The following is a 22,668-nucleotide window of genomic DNA, read 5'->3' as shown; positions in this document are numbered from 1 at the left end:
ATGGGCAGTTTCTAAAGTTCGCGTTCTTTGTTGCTCTCTGACCCCTGACTCTTATGTGTCCTACCTGTTATATAAGTACCCTCTTTCTATGTGAGTTGCCATTGACACCTTCAAAACAGTTTTGTTGAGGAAATATTCCTCTGTGGATTCTCCACAGCATCCTAGTGAGATGTGGCTTTCGGCCGCCTGTTACTGAAAGTTTGCAATTCCCGGAATATGACACACATTAACACATAACAGATGCATTGGTTCCTTCTGAGATCCCTGGGATTGCTCACCAACCCAGAGTCTCTGCCTATGTCTTATTGACCTTCAGGAGGTGGGAGCTGGCTCAGTTCCATTAAAAGTGCCCCTGTATAGCTGCCCAGAGTTCTGCTTAGGCCACGTGGGTCTCGGTCCTGAACCGCCGAGGATGTCTCTCCTACGATAGTTGCTTTTGTGTGCCAACCTGACTGGGCCGCAGCACACCAGACAGCTGGTCAAACATTATTTCTGGGTGTGCTTGTGAGGGTGTCTCTGGAAGAGATGAACATTTGAACGGGAAAACTGGATAAAGAAGACTGTCCTCACCAGCAGGGATGGGCATCATTCAGTCCAGTGAGGGCCAGAATAGAACAAAAAAGGGAAGGAAGAGTATACTTGCTTCTTTGGCTTTCAGACCCAGAATCAGACTTACATGTTGCCCCCCAACTTACAGGCCTTCAGACTTGGACTGAATTAGTCCATCAGTTCTTCTAGGTCCCCAGTTTACAGATGGCTGGTAGTGGGGACTTCCATAACTGCATGAGCCAATTCAATAATGAGCCTCCATACGTATGTATATGTGTATTGTACGCTATATTGTATAATGCCGTTCATGTAATTACACATATATTAGTTATACTATGTTATACACATGTGTGTACGTGCATATTATGTATATGTGTGCGTGTGTGTATAAATCATCATAAGCCCAGAAGTATGTATATCTCCCACTGGTTCTGTTTCTCCAGAGAACCCTAAGACATCCCCCTTCCCATCTAATGATGGCCCTGGAATCTCTGGTCCAAGGATAGGATAAGAACCTCATGACCCAAGGCAACATGCCTCCTTGAGTCTTGTGGACACATTATTCCTGCACGGAATGCTATTTGCCTGGTTAGCTCATGCTCTTTTCACATCCCAGCTGCATGTTAAATCCTAAGTGATTTCCCCCTAACCAGACTGAGTCAGCTCCCTCCACCGTCTGCCCTCCTAGTGCCTTCTTATTTCCCTTAGAGCTACTCATTCAGTTGATTACTTAATATTTCTCATACTGGGTTTCATTAAGAGAGGGGCTATAGTTTGTGCTCACCATTGTATCCTCAGCAAGAAAACAGGACCTGGAACACAATAGGTGATAACTAAATGACACGTGATCCACAGGACTGTCTTACTTTGCACATCTATTCAAGGTGAAGATGCACATATCTACTATACAACAATTTCACTTCTGTGTGTACAACACAGGGTCACAGTTGTTTATTCCATCACTTTGTGCAGGAGCAAAAAAGTGGAAACTACCTAACCACCCGCCCATGGGAAGATAAATTAACAAGCCATGGATTCATCACACATTTATTATCATCCCAAATCCATACATATTAATGTGGATACACATCACACATGGACTGTCATGTTGGATGTGCCTTTTCCACAGGGACACACAGCAGAAGCATAATGTCAAGTAAGGAAAGCAAGTAGAAAGTGACGGCAGACAGGTGGCAAGCATTGCCGTATTTGTAAAAATATTGAAATAATACATCGTATTGTTTACTAAAATAAATATATGCAAAAACATATGAAATGATGTTCAGTCTTCAGAATAGCAGTCACATCTGGGGTGCAAGGAGGGAGAGAGATTAAATGGGAAACTTGAGTTGCTCTGTGATGTTTTCTTACACAGAGATATAAAGCAAATGTGGCAAGAAGTCAGCATCTTGTTACACGTATACATTTGAAATTTCACATGATTAAAAATAGTTTTAATTTTACTGTTAATTTTTACTACTAAAAAAGGAATCACTTGGAAAGCTCATTAAAACCTAATGAATCAGAGTCTGCATTTTAACAGGCTCCCTGGGTGATGCCCGTGTAAACCAAGGTGTGAGTACTCCTGATCCAGGGTAAAAGCATGACTTTCCTGTATTGTCATGGATCTGATACTCTCCCTCAACCCAGAGAAAGCTGAGGACCCCCTCAACTAAATTCCTCCATTTAGCAGATAATTTTTAATTTTCACTCAGCAGAAATACTCATATACTGTTTGTTTAAAGAGAAGTTGCCAGTATCATAATGTGAGGTTTCAGAGGTACCCTTCTTAGTAAGTGTAGGCAGCTCAGCTGGTTGGCAAGTGTATCGTGTCCCCCAGAACACCCCTCTCAATGGCCTGCAGGCCATGGGTCATCTCCCCACTGCAAGGCCCAGCCACAGGCAGCTCCCAGAGGCTCCATGAAGGTTATGTTTCACTGCTGTGGGAGGGTCACCACACGGCACATGAGTCCCTCTGTGACCAGGTCCTGATGTACCACTGGCAGCACGGTCACGCTGTGGGAAGGCTGTAGAGGATCACACACTGCTTCGGATGGTAACGCAGTATTTGAGCTCTGAAGATAGTATTACAGGGAAAAGATTTCTTCCAAATTCTATCAAAATAGAAATCACAGGAATGTTTCCAACCACCATCCAGCCATCTGCATTTCTATCATTCTCATCTTGCCTGACTCCAAAAGATAAATGAACGGGCTACAGAATGTTACACAGCACTGGCAGCTTGTGACTCAGCAGGATCAAAACGGTTTCAACGGGGCCCTTCGGGCCACTTTAGTCACTTAGAATTCATCTCCCAATTTTCTTAATGTTTATTTATTTTGAGAGAGCAAGCGAGCGAGAGAGCACAAGCAGGGGAGGGGCAGAGAGAGAGAGAGTGAATTCTAAGCAGGTTCTATGCTGTCAGCACAGAGCCCAACATGGGGCTTGATCTCACAGACTGTGAGATCCTGACCTGAGCCATAACCGAGAGTCAGAGGCTTAACCGGCCGAGCCACCCAGGCACCCCTAGCCAGGCATTTATTGATGGAAATTTGATTACTTCATTTTTGTTATAAAAATGCTACACTTGGTATTTTCATAAATATTTGAGCACTGGGTATTTATGCAGAACACAGTCTGGGAAGGGGGATGAATCTTGGAAGGGATATTTATGAACACTGACAAATTTTAGTTGTTCACAAAATACAAACAATGTACACATGTATTAATTTCCCCTTCTCTTCACCAAAATTTCCAATCTGAAAGTGAAATTTTATTTCATCATTGATGTAATCTGCACTCATTGTTCCTCCTCTGTGACATGTGTTTGCCCATCGTCATGATTCATAGAGACTTCACATACTCCGTGGAGGATGCAGAAGGGCTGTAGGTCAGATGCGAGGCCAACTTAGCTGCAGAATAAAGACTACTCTAGACAACCCCAGGGCACTTACATGTAACCTCAAAAGCAGCAAACAGATCAGCAACCCATTAGTTTCCTGCCAGAAAAACTACAAAAACAGGCACAGCCCTCTGCACTGGAGAAGGGCAGGGAGCACTCTACACTGCGCAGGGACAGGGAGCACTCTGCACAGGGGAAGGGCAGGAAGCACTCTCCACTGGAGAAGGGCAGGGGAGTGCTCTTAACCGGGGAAGGGCAGGGAGCACTCTGTACTGTGGCAGGGGAGGGAGCACTCTGCACTCTGCAGGGGAGCACTCCACACTGGGGAAGGGCAGGGAGCACTCCACACTGGGGAAGGACTGGGAGCACTCCACACTGGGGAAGGACAGGGAGCACTCCTTACTGGTGAAGGGACGGGGAGCATTCTGCACTGGGGAAGGGACAGGGAGCACTCTGCACTGGGGAAGGGATGGGGAGCATTCCGCACTGGGAAAGGGATGGGGAGCATTCCGCACTGGGGATGGGACGGGGAGCAGTCCACACTGGGGAAGGGACAGGGAGCAGTCCGCACTGGGGTAGGGCAGCACAGATGGAGGAGCCCTGCATCCTTCCTCTAAGTCCCAACCTACTCGGGCTGCTCAGCTGACATCCTTACTCTGCTCCCCATATATCTTCCAGGTCTCCTGTCCCATACTCAGACCCCCACACCACTGCCTGCCTGCTCATTTCTCTCCCTCCTGACCCCAGGGATGCCCTCCTGCTGCACATCTTCCCCCAACCCCCAGGCCCCAAGGATATCCAGTGTGAGTGGGATGGGAGGGGAGGGCGGGACAGGTATGGTCAGGGTGAGGTCACGGTGAATGTGGTCAGAGAGGGTTGAGTGGGGAGGGTGCGATCAGGAATGAAGATGTGAGGGTTATGGTGGGAAGGGTGTGGTCGGGGTGTGGTCGTGGCGGGTGTGGTCAGAAGAAGGTGTGAGGGTGGGGTGCAGTGTGGTCATGGAGGGAGGGTGTGGTCAGAGGAAGGTGTGAGGGTGGGGGTAGGGAGGGTGTGGTTGAAAAGGGCTGGGTCCTTCCTGGAGTACTGGGGACTCTGGCACAAGGGAACACCGGAACACCACTGCAGATGTGAGGAGGGGTGGCAAGGAGCTGGTTCACTGGCTACCCCACCCCGGTGCGTGCAGAAGTGAGGAAGTAGGACACACTCGGCCCGCATCCGACCAGGGTGAAGCGGGAGGAAACACAACGCGGGCTGTGATGGGGCCTGAGTAATGCTTCTGAGATGAATTAATGGGTGAATGAGGAACTTCCAAGGGAGTTTAATGACATCTCTCTTAGAAATGAAGATAATGAAAGACCCCGGGGCCTGGGTTCTCTCCCCACTCTGGTCTCGCTGACGTCCCATGGCCAGCACACTGTCATCAGGTCCTAGGGCATGCCGCTTCTTCTGTCTCAGCAGGAGCTTGGGGGCCCAGGCTGCAAGGAACCCCACCTGTGTTGAAGGAGAGAGATGCACGTTGGGCCCCCTGGAAACCCCTCAGAGCCCCCACGGTCTCTGGGCCCTGCTGTGTCACTGCACCCTGAAGCCAGAACATCAGACAAGAACAGGACGGGATGAGCTGGGGCCACCCTCCCACCCTTTCTGCTCAGGCCCCCTGCAGCCGACTGAGACAAGGTGCTAGAAGGACCCTGTGGGCAGCCACAAAAAGAAACCCAAATAAAACTCCAGGACCCTCCCTGGACTCCACGTCCACCCACAAGAAGATTCCAGTCTAAGGAGCAACTTTGAAGGGACAGCTGAATCCCCTAATGTCTAAGCCTGGACACAGGAGTGAGGGTCACGGACTCGTGGAGAGGTGGCTCTCAGGGTCTTTAAATGTAGGCGCTGGCCAGAGCAGAGCCCTGGGCGTAAGAGTACAGCAGGAACAGCAGCGCAGGCGCCAAGGCGCAGAGGTGCACACCGGCGGGGTTCAGGGGCGCGTCCTCCTCCTCAGGGCCCTGTTCCGGTTCCCCAGCGTCATCATACTCCTCCTCCAGGGCCAGGTTCAGGGACACTCTGGGCCCCTCATCTTTCTCCCCCATGGGAACAACTCCGATGTCCTCATAAACACCCTCTGAGGGCAGACTCCCCAACATTCTGGAACCTGCAAAGGGCATGCCACAGCTTCTAGGACAGGCACTCTCACAGTCTGGGCCCACCCGCTGCTGGACCCGTGGGGTGTCTCACGCGTGCCCACCCAGAGCCACGTCCCAGATAGCCGGGCAGTTAGCCCTACTACGCAGATGACATGGGGAATCGGGATACCCCTGGGGCCCTGTCCTCACACCCAGGCACCCCTCAGAAGCGGAGCAAGGCCCAGGGTCCCCTGACCCCAACTACTCCTGGGCCCATGAGTGTCACTGAGAAGTTGCCATGCAGCAGGGTTCCAGGTGGGACCTGGCAGAAAGGGCCTGTGATGGGCTGGGGTCTCCAAGTATGCCCCCAACCTCCCTCCCCCACAGTCCTGTGTCACCCGCCCCGGCCACACCCACCTACCCTGGCAGACTCTCCTTCCACGGAACCACTGAACCCCCAGGACCAGGGAGACGATGACCAGGAGGGTGGCCAGGACAAGACAAAAGGTCATGGGCAGGTTCCCGGCCTTGAGGGCAGTTGGAGGGGTGAGGGGGGCGCCTGTGAGGACAGTGAGAGGTGGGGTCTCCCCTGTGTGTCTGTGCTGCCTGGGGTATTGTGACCTTGGGCCTGGGCCACCTGAACCTTTCAGGGAGGGGGAGGGCACCCAAAGGAGATGGCCCTAGTGCTCCTCCCCCAGAGATGGCCCAGAGGTCACAAGGCTGAGGTCACAGGGCCAGGGTCAGGAGGGATGGGGGAGGCCACAGTGTTCCAGGGTCAAATGCCCCCAGTGGGTAAAAGAAAGAACCCAGAGGAAGGAAAAAGGCATTGAAATCCAAGAGGCACAGAGAACTCCCTTCAGACATAACTTGAATCGATCTTCTGCACGACATATCATAGTGAAACTGGCAAAATACAAGGATAAAGAGAAAATTCTGAAAGCAGCAAGGGATAAACGTGCCCTCACATATAAAGGGAGACCTATAAGACTCGTGACTGATCTCTCTTTTGAAACTTGGCAGGCCAGAAAGGATTGGCAGGAGATCTTCAATGTGATGAACAGAAAAAATATGCAGCCAAGAATCCTTTATCCAGCAAGTCTGTCATTTAGAATAGAAGGAGAGATAAAGGTCTTCCCAAACAAACAAAAACTGAAAGAATTCGTCACCACTAAACCAGCCCTACAAGAGATCCTAAGGGGGATCCTGTGAGACAAAGTACCAGAGACATCACTACAAGCATAAAACATACAGACATCACAATGACTCTAAACCCATATCTTTCTATAATAACACTGAATGTAAATGGATTAAATGCGCCAACCAAAAGACATAGGGTATCAGAATGGATAAAAAAACAAGACCCATCTATTTGCTGTCTACAAGAGACTCATTTTAGATCTGAGGACACCTTTAGATTGAGAGTGAGGGATGGAGAACTATTTATCATGCTCCTGGAAGCCAAAAGAAAGCTGGAGTAGCCATACTTATATCAGACAAACTAGACTTTAAATTAAAGGCTGTAACAAGAGATGAAGAAGGGCATTATATAATAATTACAGGGTCTATCCATCAGGAAGAGGTAACAATTATAAATGTCTATGCACCGAATACCGGAGCCCCCAAATATATAAAACAATTACTCACAAACATAAGCGACCTTATTGATAAGAATGTGGTAATTGCAGGGGACTTTAACACTCCACTTACAGAAATGGATAGATCATCTAGACACACGGTCAATAAAGAAACAAGGGCCCTGAATGACACCTTGGATCAGATGGACTTGACAGATATATTTAGAACTCTGCATCCCAAAGCAACAGAATATACTTTCTTCTCGAGTGCACATGGAACATTCTCCAAGATAGATCATATACTGGGTCACAAAACAGCCCTTCATAAGTATACAAGAATTGAAATTATACCATGCATACTTTCAGACCACAATGCCATGAAGCTTGAAATCAACCATAGGAAAAAGTCTGGAAAACCTCCAAAAGCATGGAGGTTAAAGAACACCCTACTAAAAGAATGAGTGGGTCAACCAGGCAATTAGAGAAGAAATTTAAAAATATATGGAAACAAACGAAAATGAAAATACAACAATCCAAACGCTTTGGGACGCAGCGAAGGCAGTCCTGAGAGGAAAATACATTGCAATCCAGGCCTATCTCAAGAAACAAGAAAAATCCCAAATACAAAATCTAACAGCACACCTATAGGAAATAGAAGCAGAACAGCAAAGGCAGCCTAAACCCAGCAGAAGAAGAGAAATAATAAAGATCAGAGCAGAAATAAACAATATAGAATCTAAAAAAACTGTAGAGCAGATCAATGAAACCAAGAGTTGTTTTTTTGAAAAAATAAACAAAATTGACAAACCTCTAGCCAGGCTTCTCAAAAAGAAAAGGGAGATGACCCAAATAGATAAAATCATGAATGAAAATGGAATTATTACAACCAATCACTCAGAGATACAAACAATTATCAGGGAATACTATGAAAAATTCTATGCCAACAAATTGGACAACCTGGAAGAAATGGACAAATTCCTAAACACCCACACTCTTCCAAAACTCAATCAGGAGGAAATAGAAAGCTTGAACAGACCCATAACCAGGGAAGAAATTGAATCAGTTATCAAAAATCTCCCAACAAATAAGACTCCAGGACCAGATGGCTTCCCAGGGGAGTTCTACCAGACGTTTATAGCAGAGATAATACCTATCCTTCTCAAGCTATTCCAAGAAATAGAAAGGGAAGGAAAACTTCCAGACTCATTCTATGAAGCCAGTATTACTTTGATTCCTAAACCAGACAGACACCCAGTAAAAAAAGAGAACCACAGGCCAATATCCCTGATGAATATGGATGCAAAAATTCTCAATAAGATACTAGCAAGTCGAATTCAACAGCATATAAAAAGAATTATTCACCATGATCAAGTGGGATTCATTCCTGGGATGCAGGGCTGGTTCAACATTCGCAAATCAATCAACGTGATACATCACATTAATAAAAGAAAAGATAAGAACCATATGATCCTGTCAATCGATGCAGAAAAGGCCTTTGACAAAATTCAGCACCCTTTCTTAATAAAAACCCTTGAGAAAGTCGGGATAGAAGGAACATACTTAAACATCATAAAAGCCATTTATGAAAAGCCCACAGCTAACATCATCCTCAATGGGGAAAAACTGAGAGCTTTTTCCCTGAGATCAGGAACACGACAGGGATGCCCACTCTCACCGCTGTTGTTTAACATAGTGTTGGAAGTTCTAGCATCAGCAATCAGACAACAAAAGGAAATCAAAGGCATCAAAATTGGCAAAGATGAAGTCAAGCTTTCACTTTTTGCAGATGACATGATACTATACATGGAAAATCCGATAGACTCCACCAAAACTCTGCTAGAACTGATACATGAATTCAGCAAAGTTGCAGGATACAAAATCAATGTACAGAAATCAGTTGCATTCTTATACAGTAATAATGAAGCAACAGAAAGACAAATAAAGAAACTGATCCCATTCACAAGTGCACCAAGAAGCATAAAATACCTAGGAATAAATCTAACCAAAGATGTAAAAGATCTGTATGCTGAAAACTATAGAAAGCTTATGAAGGTAATTGAAGAAGATATAAAGAAATGGAAAGACATTCCCTGCTCATGGATTGGAAGAATAAATATTGTCAAAATGTCAATACTACCCAAAGCTATCTACACATTCAATGCAATCCCAATCAAAATTGCACCAGCATTCTTCTCGAAACTAGAACAAGCAATCCTAAAATTCATATGGAACCACAAAAGGCCCCGAATAGACAAAGTAACTTTGAAGAAGAAGACCAAAGCAGGAGGCATCACAATCCCGGACTTTAGCCTCTACTACAAAGCCGTAATCATCAAGACAGCATGGTATTGGCACAAAAACAGACACATAGACCAATGGAATAGAATAGAAACCCCAGAACTAGACCCACAAACATATGGCCAACTAATCTTTGACAAAGCAGGAAAGAACATCCAATGGAAAAAAGACAGTCTCTTTAACAAATGGTGCTGGGAGAACTGGACAGCAGCATGCAGAAGGTTGAAACTAGACCACTTTCTGACACCATTCACAAAAATAAACTCAAAATGGATAAAGGACCTGAATGTGAGACAGGAAACCATCAAAACCCTAGAGGAGAAAGCAGGAAAAGACCTCTCTGGCCTCAGCCGTAGCAATCTCTTACTCAACACATCCCCAAAGGCAAGGGAATTAAAAGCAAAAATGAATTACTGGGACCTTATGAAGATAAAAATCTTCTGCACAGCAAAGGAAACAACCAACAAAACTAAAAGGCAACCAACGGAATGGGAAAAGATATTTGCAAATGACATATCGGACAAAGGGCTAGTATCCAAAATCTATAAAGAGCTCACCAAACTCCACACCCGAAAAACAAATAACCCAGTGAAGAAATGGGCAGAAAACATGAATAGACACTTCTCTGAAGAAGACATCCGGGTGGCCAACAGGCACATGAAAAGATGCTCAACGTCGCTCCTCATCAGGGAAATACAAATCAAAACCACACTCAGATATCACCTCACGCCAGTCAGAGCGGCCAAAATGAACAAATCAGGAGACTATAGATGCTGGAGAGGATGTGGAGAAACGGGAACCCTCTTGCACTGTTGGTGGGAATGCAAATTGGTGCAGCCACTCTGGAAAACAGTGTGGAGGTTCCTCAGAAAATTAAAAATAGACCTACCCTATGACCCAGCAGTAGCACTGCTAGGAATTTACCCAAGGGATACAGGAGTACTGATGCATAGGGGCACTTGTACCCCAATGTTTATAGCAGCACTCTCAACAATAGCCAAAGTATGGAAAGAGCCTAAATGTCCATCAACTGATGAATGGATAAAGAAATTGTGGTTTATATACACAATGGAGTACTACATGGCAATGAGAAAGAACGAAATATGGCCCTTTGTAGCAACGTGGATGGAACTGGAGAGTGTGATGCTAAGTGAAATAGGCCATACAGAGAAAGACAGATACCATATGTTTTCACTCTTATGTGGATCCTGAGAAACTTAACAGCAACCCATGGGGGAGGGGAAGGAAAAAAAAAAAAGAGGTTAGAGTGGGAGAGAGCCAAAGCATAACAGACTCTTAAAAACTGAGAACAAACTGAGGGTTGATGGGGGGTGGGAGGGAGGGGAGGGTGGGTGATGGGTATTAAGGAGGGCACCTTTTGGGATGAGCACTGGGTGTTGTTTGGAAACCAATTTGACAATAAATTTCATATATTGAAAAAAAAAAAAAAAAAAAGAAAGACCCCAGAGAAGTGGCTGGGCCTGCTGTCCTTCCCCATGGTTCTCTGCCCAGGCTAGCACAAGAGGACAGAGTGGGCGGTCCTGACCCTCCTGACCCTGGCCTGATCAGCCTAAAGAGTGGCTGGCTGCGGCCCTGGCACGCACCGGAGACTGCCCCTCTGTGCAGAGCCCACTGCAGGACCCCTCTGGGTCGGGGCCAGACAAGAGGGCGTGACCTGAGCCCTGAGGGAGAGCACACCTACCTGATGTCCATCCCAGTGCTGGTGGCCGAACCGTGGTCCCCCTGTCACCTGCAGGAGAAATGGGAGGGACTCCCAGGAAGAGAGGCAGCCGCAGCCCTGGGCAGCCCAGACACTCCACCCACACCCTCAGGAAGTGTCCCAGCCCCACTCAGCCTGAGCCCAGCATGGCATGGGACAGCCGCAGAGGCAGCCGGAGGGACCCAGCACAGGGACGGCCTCAGGGCCATGTTCTGGGTGGGGAGACCCCCTCCCCAGCCCCAGGCAAACCCTCCCACCCACCTGTGCCCCCTCCCCTCCCCACTCACGGGAGCAGTGCACGCCCGCGTCCTCCTTGTGCCCGCAGTCTCCGAGTCCCCACGGCTCTGCGGGGCAGTTCCACAGAGACGCCTCGCTGCCCCGGCACCCCACCTCGTCCAGCCACACGGGCCCTGAGCCTGGGCCAAAGGCGGCCCCGGCAAGGGCACCCACAGCTGGGCCACAGCCCAGCTGGCGGCATACCACCTCCGCGTCTGCCAGGTCCCAGGAATCGTCACACACGGTGCCCCAGGAGCCAGCGTGCCAGAGCTCCACGCGGCCCGAGCAGCTGTCCTTGCCTCCACGCACACGCAACATGCCCTCCCCTGGAAGAGGGGGCTGCGGTCACTGCAGGGCAGGACCGAGGTGAAGAGTGCACAGGGAGGCGGACAGAAGGGTACCTGGGCAGCTGTGGGCGGATGAGCAGTTGGTCTCCCCAGAATCCTGTGTCATTTTCTCTGACAATCCTATGGGATTAAACAGCGACCATCCCTCTGTAAACGCCCTGAAAGCTTCAGAATGAAGTGTGTGGAACCTGAGTGAACTCTAGGCCCTAAGTCACGGATCAATGGCAGCCTTGCAGGTGACTTGTCAAAAACCGCCAGAGACCCACCTGCACAGGTGACCCAAGCTTCCTCTCCATGGGCACAGGAGCGTGGGTGCCATGGTGCCGAGGGGCATTGCCACAGTGTGGAGTTTCTCAGCTTGCGACACTCGATGTTGTCCAGCCAGGAGGTGCCCAAGCCAGTGTGGACAGGCCTGTTCTCTAGCCAGCCCTGCTCCCCACAGCCCAGCTGCTTGCAGATGATGGACAAGGAGATGTCTTTCAGGGCATTACTGCACACGGCACCCCACGTCCCATTGTAGAACACATCAAGCCACCCAGCACACTGGTGGGTGCCACCTCGCAGCCTCAGGGCCACTGACCCTGGAAGACAAAAGCAGTCAGGCCAGGAGAAATCTCCAAAGGATGACGCCAAAATGAGAGGGTCCCAGCACCAAAATCAATGCTGCTCAGGGGCATCGAACCCAGTGAGCCCCTAGCAAGAACCTTAAATCAGTCATGTGTCCCCGTGGCAACCTCCCACCCCAAGGATGCAGGTATCGGTTAATCTCAGGTGATCATTTAACTGCCAGCTGTAACATCTTAGCAGTTGTCACCTGATTGTCCAGAAATCCACCCTTGGAAATCATTCAAAAAAGAATAATCTTTTGCACAAGATGATCAATTTAGCAGTGATTATAAAAAGTTTTTTTTAAAAACAGCAAAACTAAAAGGCAACTGACAGATGGGAGAAGATATTTGCAAATGACATATCAGATAAAGGGTTAGTATCCAAAATTTATAAAGAATTTATCAAACTCAACACCCAAAAAACAAATAATCCAGTGAAGAAATGGGCAAAAGACATGAATAGACACTTCTCCAAAGAAGACATCCAGATGGCCAACTGACACATGAAAAAATGTTCAACATCACTCGTCATCAGGGAAATACAAATTAAAACCGCAATGAGATACCACCTCACAGCTGTCAGAATGACTAACAACTCAGGCAACAACACATGTTGGCGAGGATGCGGACAAAGAGGATCTCTTTTGCATTGTTGGTGGCAATGCAAGCCGGTGCAGCCACTCTGGAAAACAGTCTGGAGGTTCCTCAAAAAACTAAAAATAGAACTACGGTACCACCCAGCAACTGCACTACTAGGCATTTATCCACGGGATACAGGTGTGCTGTTTGAAGGGACACATGCACCCCCGTGTTTATAGCAGTGCTATCAACAATAGCCAAAGTATGGAAAGAGCCCAAATGTCCATCAATGGATGAACAGATGAAGAAGATGTGGTTTAGCGGTGCCTGGGTGGCTCAGTCGTTTAAGCGTCCAACTTCAGCTCAGGTCATGATCTCACGGTTCGTGGGTTCGAGCCCCGCGTCGGGCTCTGTGCTGACAGCTCAGAGACTGGAGCCTGTTTCAGATTCTGTGTCTCCCTCTCTCTCTGCCCCTCCCCTGTTCACACTCTGTCTCTGTCTCAAAAATAAATAAACATTAAAATAAAAAAGAAGGTGTGGTATATATATACAATAGAGTATTCCTTGACAATCAAAAAGAATGAAATCTTGCCATTTGCAACTACGTGTGTGGAACTGGAGGGTATTATGCTAAGTGAAATTAGTCAGAGAAAGACAAAAATCATACGACTTCACTCATATGAGGACTTTAAGAGACAAAACCGATGAACGTAAGGGAAGGGAAACAAGAATAATATAAAAACAGGGAGGGGGACAAAACGTAAGAGACTCATAAATATGGAGAACAAACTGAGGGTTACGGGAGGGGTTGTGGGAGGGGGATGGGCTACATGGGTAAGGGGCACTAAGGAATCTGCTCCGGAAATCATTGTTGCACTCTATGCTAACTAATTGGATGCAAATTTTTAAAAATAAAAAATTAAAATAAAAGCAAAAAAAAAAGTAACGAGTGCAGAGTTCCATGTTTGGAGACAGCAGCAGCTCCGGCTGGTCAGGGCCCAAGCCCTCAAGCAGAGTAATCTCCACAACAGTGTGACGAAGCAATGAGACTATAATATCACCAATAATAAAGGATTTGATAGCCCTTTAAAATTATGTTTTGAATGTCTGATACATCAAAAATACCTCCACAGGATAAATGGAGACAGTAAGATATGAATTGCATGTGACAGAGTCATAACCAATTAAAATTTAAATAACCTTTAAAAAACAAAAACACTTGAAGGAAGTACATCCATGACAGATTACCAACATGTCCACAAAGGTCTCCTGCCTGTACCCACAGCCCTAGAAAGGAGTCTGTGTCCCCACCCCCCTGACTCTGGGCTGCCCTGGGACTTCAGCCAACTGACCACATGGGGTAAGAGCAACCCTCGCTCCTTCCAGGCCTGGGCTTCCCATGCGCCTCGTCTGCTTCTGCTCTCGATTTGGGAACACTGCTTCCATGTTGAATTGTGACAGAAACAGAGCGTTCCCCCACCCCTGCCCGCAGCCAGTCCCCAGCAGCAGAGTTCTATCAGTCGGCAGGTGACCAGCAGCCTGAGGGAGCCCATGAGACAAGGCGGAGGAGAACTGCAGGCACAATGGCCACTTGGAATGTACATCCGAGCACGTAGGACCGGTGTAGACGCTAAGCCAATCAGTGATGTGCACGGTACCTGGAAACTCTCCCAGAATTCACGAGAAAGAGCAGACTCCCCAAAAGATAATGAATAAAAAGGATGGAGAAGAGGTAAAATGATGAGCCCAAGTGTTACTTTAAAAGAAACAGGACGATTGAAATGAATGCAATCATCTGAGACACAGTTGAGGGAACGGCTGAAATCACTGAGAAGAAACCACACCTGAATGCTCACCCCCGCCCTGGAGGGGAGCCTGAAGACGTCCCGGGGAGGCTGCCCTGTACACACCCCTCCCAGGCTCCCCAGTGACCGCAGAACCCTGTCCCTCAAGAATGGTCACACCCAGACAAGACCAACGTAAGGAACCTCAGATATGCACAAGCTGAAAAGCAAAGACCCTCCAAACACCACCTTTCCTGCAGCTCACGGAAACACGGGCCAGGAGCTGGGGGGAGAACCCTCCCGCACAAATGTGAGACGAGCCTGTGAGCAGCGGGGAGAGAGACCTGGCTGTGCCCCGCCCCGGCCCGCAGCAACGTGGCAGCAAGAGGACGGTGCGGTACACGGTGGGGGCCCCATTCGGGAAGGGGTCAGTAGGGTCTGCGGAAGCCCCACGGAAGCCCCGCGGAAGTCCCGTGGAAGGCCACGGAAGGCCCACGGAAGCCCGTGGAAGCCCACAGAAGGCCTGGGCGCACAAAGACAGTGCACCGCTCGATACCCAGCCGCCCCGAGAAGACGCCCAACTACCGACCTGAGCAGACGACGCCGGCGTCCTCCTTGTGCCCGCAGTCCCGCGGGCCCCGGCCCCCCGACGGGCACCTCCACAGCGCAGACTCGTGGCCCCTGCAGCCCAGCTCGGCCATCCAGATGCGCCCCGCCCCGGCACCGAAGGGCGCGGCGCCCAGGGCGCGGAGGGCGCGGCCGCAGCCCAGCTGCCGGCAGACCACCTGGGCGTCCCGCAGGTCCCAGCCGTCGTCACACACGGTGCTCCAGTCGCCCCCGTGCAACACCTCCACGCGCCCCGCGCAGCGGTGCGGCCCCGCGACCAGTCGCACACGCCGGCTCCCTGCGGAGACACCGCGTCAGGGCGGCGGGCCCAGGGGCCGAGGGGCGGGCACCCCGGGCCTCACTCACCCGAACACACGACGCCCGCGTCCCGCGTGGCCCCCGCGGGCACCAGCGGGGACGCGGACACGTTGCACTGGGTCAGGCGGGTCTCAGTGCCCAGACAGCGCGCGCGGCTCAGCCCCACGGGGAGCGCCCCGCGCCCAGGCGCCGGCGCGTCGTACGCCCGGTCGGCCTGTCCGCACCCGAGCTGCCTGCACACCACGCGGGCGCCACGCAGGTCCCACGCGTCGTCCAGGACGCGGCCCCACACCCCGTTCAGGGAGACCTCCACGCGGCCATCGCAGCGGCTCTGTCCGTCCCTCAGCCTCAGGGCGTGGGGGAGACCTGGGGAGACCGGCGGGCGAGACAGGGTGTCGGGGGAGGGGCCCTGAGCCTGCAAAGGGGAGAGGACCACCCCTCCCCGCAGGACCCCTCCCACTCCCAGCCTCCAGCACCCACCTGAGCAGACGGCGGTGGCTGCGTTTCCCGGGGCACAGACCCGGGCCCCCAGGGTAGTTACTGGGCAATTCCATAAGTAGGGCTCTGTCCCCACACAGTGAAACACATCAGGCCAGATGGGAGCGTCCCCGACCCCAAAGTGGCCTCCTCGGGGTGTGGCCACCGCGCTGCCACAGTTGAGCTGGTGGCAGAGGACGGTGGCATCCGCTAAGTCCCAGTGGGCAGCACAGAGGGGTGCCCGGGCCCCCTGCACCTGGAGCTCCACGCGTCCCTCACAGCTGCTGCTGCCGTTAACCAGCTGGAACTCTAAAGAGGGGGCTAGGGGTCAGCGCCTCCCTCACCCGCAGACCCAGCTTGGGGCAGTTTCTTCCCGTTGCACCCAGTGTGGTGACCACAGAGCCAGGCCCTTGCCTCACCAGCCCCCTACCCACCTCAGCCCCCCCGCATCCAGATCATGCCTCTCTGCAGATGGGCCTACAGTCTGTGGTATAGCCTTAGTGGGGGACACAGTCCTCTCTTCCCTCCCCCCGTCCCCCAGAAGCAGCACTTCCTAGCCAAGGACACGCACGCCCCCCACTGGCCAGAGGGGCCTTCATGAGCTTAGCTTAGAGCCCCCAGGCGGAGTCATTGAGGGAGGCTGGCAGGGAAGGAGGCAAGGCTGAGCCTCAGATCCCACCCTCCCAGCCTCACCTGAGCACCTGAGCCCGGCGTCCTGGTGGTGCCCACACTGGCGCCCGGGCCCCCGAGGGCAGTGGAACAGCAGAGACTCATTGCCTGCACAACGGAAGGCCTCTGTCCACACGAGCCCAGAGCCCTGGCCGAAGTGGGCCCCCCCAGGAGTGGACACAGCAGAACCACACCGCAGCTCCCGGCACACCACATGGGCCGTCGCCCGGTCCAGGTCAGCATCACAGACAGTGCCCCAGGTCAGGCCGCGCCTCACTTCCAGACGCCCAGCACAGGGGTGCTCACCGCCCTCCAGCCGGGCTTCCATGTGTCCTGGGGAGACACAAACTCTCAGTTAGGGATAAGTGTTCTCGGTGCGCAGTTCGGCCACCTCCCTGGACCACAGGAGACTCTGGCCAGGGTAGACCTTCCGGGACCAGGCAGTGGGTCTGCAAGTCCTGGGCAGACACTGATAGCCAGAGACCCATACACCCTGCACCCAGAGCAGAGAAGGGGTCCCTGGTCACTTCCCTGAGGTCAGAGGTCAGAGTCACCTCCTACAGGCGCCCACATGTGTGACATAGCCTCTGCCTGCCCAAGGCAGTGGCATCAAGGTCCTGTATAGTCTTGGAGGCCAGGTCAAGGCACCTCTCTGGCCACAGAACGCTGCCTTCTTAGGGGCACCAAGGAGGCTGGCCTCTCCGTCTCACGTTAGCCTGCCCTAATTCCCGGAACATGGCCAGAATCTGAGGGTCACTTCGCTTGCCCCTTTGAGACAGGACTGGGAGGGGGTGACCACCAGCCACCTTGACTCCTACTGGACACACGATAATCAGAGCACAGATGCTGCAGGACAGTCAGGACCCCACCCCCACCCCCAGACCCAGGTTTCTGAGCCAGCACACCTCTGCTGGGACATAGGCGCAGACCTGAGCCCACCACACACCCACCGGTGAACCATCCACCAGCACTTCCTGTGCCCTCTCCTCTAGGCCTCTGTCTGCAACAACCCTGAGCTAGAGAGCATCGGATCTTCCCAGCACAGTGCCTTCCTCCCTGCCTTCCCTCGCCTACCCAGCCCGCTCTTAGTCCCTCTGGAACAGCAGGCTGCACGGGCATCAAGAGGGGGACACACTGTGAGATGTGAGGACAGAGCGTCCCCCAAGGGTCTGCACCGCCCCCCCCCCCAAGAGCCTGGCTGTGCCCGGTGGGCCTCACCTGAGCAGACCACCTCGGCATCGTGCTGGAAGTCACAGCCCCTGCGCAGGCGGTTGTTGAGTCTACAGTTCCGGATGGTCGGCTCGGTGCCCCGGCACGTCATATACTTCCCAACGACGCCCACATCCTGGCGGGGAGCCTGAAGTGCAGGCCCACACCCCAGCTCCCGGCAGAACACCGTGGCCTCCTCTTCATGGAGGCCACAGAGGCGATCCACCCCGTTCGCATTCCTGATCTCGGGGAGTCCGGAGCAGGGGCTGCGGCCCTTTACCAGCCGGATCTCCCGAAAAGTGCCATCTGAGAAGCACAGGCCCACATTACGGAAGGCGCCGACTCCGCGGGCCCCGTGGTCCTTTGGAGCCCATCACCTGCCCCAGCGACCGGACGTTGCCATCTGGGCAAGCAGCCCCTACCTGGGCCTCCGCCCTGGGCCTGGGTTACAGCCTGAGACCAACCCTGCCCCTTCAAGAAGGTCATCGCTGGCTGAGAGAGCCCTTTCTGGGTGGGAGGTCACAGAGGACCCCTCACTCAGAGGGATCCATGCCTGGTTTAACATTCTGCCGTCATTGTCTTGAAAATCCTGTTGTTGAACGAGGATCCCTGCATTTTCCCTTCATCCTGGGCCCATAAACCATGTCATGGGTCAGCTTCGGAGACAGGATGTTGCAAGGGGGCCTCGGGAGCTCCCTGTCACAGAAGTGCCCAGAGACAGCAGAAGACCCTCACGACAGACCTCACAGGGAAGGCATTTGCCTCCTGGTCCCTTTTGAAATCATGTTTAGATACCTAATGTTAAATACCTATGGTGGGGGGTGGGGGTGGGGTAGGGACAGGGGTGTCAGGCCCTCAGGCATCTAGAAGACAAGGTGTCTCTGACCTCCCCCCGTCTGTTTCTGCGTCTCCACGTTCCCGCATTGCTGTTTTACTTATTTGTTCACTGTTTCTCCCGGGACAGTACAGGCTCCATGCAGCAGGACTTTTGTCTGGTTTATTCACAGCTGCATATGGCCAAGCACCTAGAATAGAGCCTTGCGAATAAGCATCTGTTGGGTGAAAGACGAAGGGCCTCTTACAGGAGTGACCGAGTCATGAGAGACTGGAACCATGACAGGTCAGCGTGGTCCAGTGCCCTGGGAGGAGCCCCCCACCTCCGCCACAGAGCCACCAGACCCTCTCTCCACCCCTCCCCCAGGCCCGCCCACCTCCTCCCCCTCCCCCTCCCCTTCCCCCCAGACCCGCCAGCTTCCTCCCCCTCCCCCTCCCCCTCCCCCCCCAGACCCGCCAGATTCCTCCCCCTCCCCCTCCCCTTCCCCCCAGACCCGCCAGCTTCCTCCCCCTCCCCCTCCCCTTCCCCTCCCCCTCCCCCTCCCCTTCCCCCCAGACCCGCCAGCTTCCTCCCCCTCCCCCTCCCCTTCCCCCCAGGCCCGCCAGCTTCCTCCCCCTCCCCCCCCTCCCCCCCCAGACCCGCCAGATTCCTCCCCCTCCCCCTCCCCCCCAGGCCTACACACCTCCTCCTCCTCCCCTCCTCCCCCAGACCCGGCTCCTCCTCCCCCTGCACTAGACCCTCTCTCCCCCTCTCCACCAAGCCCTCCTCCCCCTCCTCCCCCAGACTCACCCTCCTCCTCCTCTTCCCCCTCCTGTTCAGACTTACTCGCACACAGAGCGACCACCACCCACTCATGGGGACACTCGGTCTGTGTCCAGGCCCCGAGGCTGCACTCCCAGAGGGAGGGCTCGTCACCACTGCAGGACACATTGTGGAGCCAGGGCCGCACCATCTCCCCGGGCAGTGGGACGTACTTGGGGGCTCCCACAGCATGTCCACAGCCCAGCTGCCTGCAGACCACGGATGCCTCTGCCAACGTCCACTCCTGGTTGCACACATGTCCCCACTGCCCATCGTGTAGGACTAGCACCACTCCGTCGCAGGGACTGTGTCGGTACGCCAGCCTCAGGTCTCTTGGTCCACCTACGGAAGAACAGGCCAGCCTCAGAGGGGCCCGGAACCAGTTCGCGGGGTGGAGGGTGAGCCAGCGCCCGCTGGGAGGTAGGAAGACTCCTGCGTTTGCCTGGGGCCACTTCCAAGGCCTTGCTGCGAGGCCTCAGCACAAAGCCAGGTCCCCCTACCCCCACCCCCGATACTCACAGTCCAGAAAGGTGATGGGGTGGAGTCACATGGAAACCCTCCTACTGCCCCCACGCAGCCCTGCATCCTCACCTCCACAGACCCCCTTCCCTCCCTCCAGGACCACGGCCTCTGCTCCCCTCCCGAGCCCTCTGAGGCCCCCACGATGTGGGTGACCCCCACCCTCTTGGCAAGGAAGTGCCCTTGTGTTCCGCTGCCTGGAAGCGGGGTGGCTCTGCCAGGCCACCCCTCCCCACCCCCAATCTTTTCTCCAGTGCAGTAGAGGCACTGGGGCCCCTGACTCTCTGTTTCCTGCCTCACCGGCCGGCCACCTGCCCTTCCAGTTACAATCTCTAGGCCGGCCTCCTCAGGTCTCAGGGTCTCAGCAGCTCCCTGGACCTGAACTTGGACCAACAGGACCTCCCCACCAGGGCCACGGATGCACTTCCTCAACCATGCCCCTTGTAGGCCCTGCGCCCTGGTTCTCTCTGCACAGCCTCTCCCCATCACAGCCCCTTGGTCCTCACAATCCCATCCACAGCTGGTGCAGAAGAAACACAACAGCAGCCATGAAGAAGTCTTGCACACAGTCCCAGCCTGGGCCACCCCAGACCGCCTCCAGTGCCCACCCTGAACTCATGTGAGGAGGGGACAGAGCGCAGGCTCCCACATATAGGTCCAGAGAAAGGCATGCCCCTCTCACTGCCCCTCTCACCGCCCCGTGATGGTCGTCATTCACCGCTGGCAACCTCCCCCACAGCTTCCTCACACCCTGCCGGCCTGTTCTTCTGCAGACGTAAACGTGCACACATATCTGCATCTTTAACACAAAACGGGATCCCCTCCAGCGTTCCCACACCGCTCCCGCCAGACAGCATCACTGCCCACAGATTCCTGCCACCAGCACCCGGGATGCCCCTACTGTCCAGCCCTGAGGTCACCCCCTTGCTGGACTCTGGATCGGCCTGCCCAACAGAGTGTTCTTCCATCAGCTTCCAGAGCACTGGACACCGACTGCTACCCTCTCCTGTCTCTCTGCCCCACTCACATGCGTGCACGTACTCGCACACACATGCACACTCTCACACTCTCTGACACTATCACACACGCACGCACGCACTCACACATGTGCGTGCTCTCATATACTCTCTGACACACTATCACACATATGCATGCATGCACTCTGACACTCACACACACATGCTATCACACACTCTCTGACACTATCACTATCACCCACATGCACGCTCTCACACACTCCCTACCACACACACACACACACACACACACACGCTCTCACACCCTCTCTGACACATACTATCACACACTCACCCAGAGGCTCCGCGTTACTGTATGCAGTACCCCCAGGGGTCATTCTGTCACGTCCAGCCTCTCTGTGCTGTTCCACCTGACAGAACCCCTCTCTACAGGCTCCTGCCCATGATTCTGCCTCTTGTCTTCTAGACCCGGCAGCCCTCACACCCCTGGGCCCCCTCCCCAGGTTGTTGCCACTCCCTGGAACAGTGAGTGAGCTGGGGATCACCCTCAATGCCAGGTGCAGCCAGCTTTCACACTCCCCCAACAGCACCCCAGCCCCAGGGACAGGGGTGGAACAGCCCTTCTGCTGGACCTATCAGCACCTCATGTCCATCGGGGTCACTGGGACCAGACGCTAGCCATGCCCCCTCATTCCATCCAGGCTCTGACCCAGCTCCGCACCCTGGGTTCACCCTGGAGTTAGGCTCAGTCAGTGTTGGAACAAGAGTCTCTGGGGGTACACAACTTTGGAGCCCACGTGCCCTCCTGCCCTCCTGTGGACGACCCATCCACGTCCAGGCTGAGCAAGAGCCAGAAAGACATCTGGTCACAGCAGGAGATCCCCATACCCCAGGGTCTCAGCTTCTACAGAACCACCGCCTCCAGAAGCCTCCATAGATGAAGGAAGGAGAAACTTACCAACAGGGACTGCCCTGAGAGTGAGGAGAAGGGTCCCCAGTCCCAAGACCCAGAGAGCTGCCTTCATGGCACCGTGACCCCCAGGGCTCAACCAGTTCCTGCTGTTCAACTAGGACAAGAGCAGAGATTTCAGTCCAGAGTGAAATATGCAGAAATAGTAGTCACCAATGGCATCCAGGAACCAGTGGAGACAGCAAGGGCCTTTCCAGAGCATATCAGGGGCCTCAGAAGCCCTGAGCACATGAGCAAGGGCCCCAGGCTGCGGGTTTCCTCTCACACTGATAACTGCTGACAGACCAGGTTCACTCAGACCCAAAATCAAGCAGGTAGTCCAATCTGCCCACAACCGCAGCCGCAAAGCCCTGTGTGCCTCTGCCTTCCACCCAAGCCCAGTGGCTCTGGCTCCCCACCACAGACAGTGACACAATGACAACCAACTTCTGGGGACCAGCAAGGACTGAGTGGGAGCCCCACAGCACCAGGAGAATGAGACAGGCCAGGATAGCCTCACGAAGCCCCTAAAAACCGAACTGTCATTGGAACCAAAG

General features: G+C 53.2%; 1 protein-coding gene across 2 annotated transcripts; it reads right to left on the bottom strand.

Moving 5' to 3' along the window:
• Window positions 1-4,751: 4,751 nt before the first annotated feature.
• Window positions 4,752-22,384, bottom strand: LOC122202475 (scavenger receptor cysteine-rich domain-containing protein SCART1-like). 2 transcript variants are annotated; one of them, XM_042908864.1, is made up of 14 exons: window positions 22,121-22,384; window positions 19,691-20,008; window positions 18,040-18,336; window positions 16,846-17,154; window positions 16,156-16,461; window positions 15,724-16,041; window positions 15,341-15,655; window positions 12,047-12,361; window positions 11,835-11,900; window positions 11,445-11,759; window positions 11,140-11,187; window positions 5,987-6,124; window positions 5,412-5,594; window positions 4,752-4,942 (listed from the first exon to the last, which is right to left on the bottom strand). In XM_042908864.1, the coding sequence occupies exons 1-14, from the start codon at window positions 22,185-22,187 to the stop codon at window positions 4,872-4,874; spliced, it is 3,066 nt and encodes a 1,021-aa protein (XP_042764798.1). In that variant the 5' UTR covers window positions 22,188-22,384; the 3' UTR covers window positions 4,752-4,871. The 2 variants fall into 2 exon arrangements, with proteins under 2 accessions (XP_042764798.1, XP_042764799.1); XM_042908865.1 differs by lacking the exon at window positions 4,752-4,942 and having other exon boundaries at window positions 5,465-5,594; window positions 5,983-6,124.
• Between the last annotated feature and the right edge of the window lie 284 nt (window positions 22,385-22,668).

Source organism: Panthera leo, chromosome D2 (assembly GCF_018350215.1).
Source record: "Panthera leo isolate Ple1 chromosome D2, P.leo_Ple1_pat1.1, whole genome shotgun sequence".
NCBI classification, from domain to species: domain Eukaryota; kingdom Metazoa; phylum Chordata; class Mammalia; order Carnivora; family Felidae; genus Panthera; species Panthera leo.
This window is presented reverse-complemented; position numbering and strand designations above follow the sequence as displayed.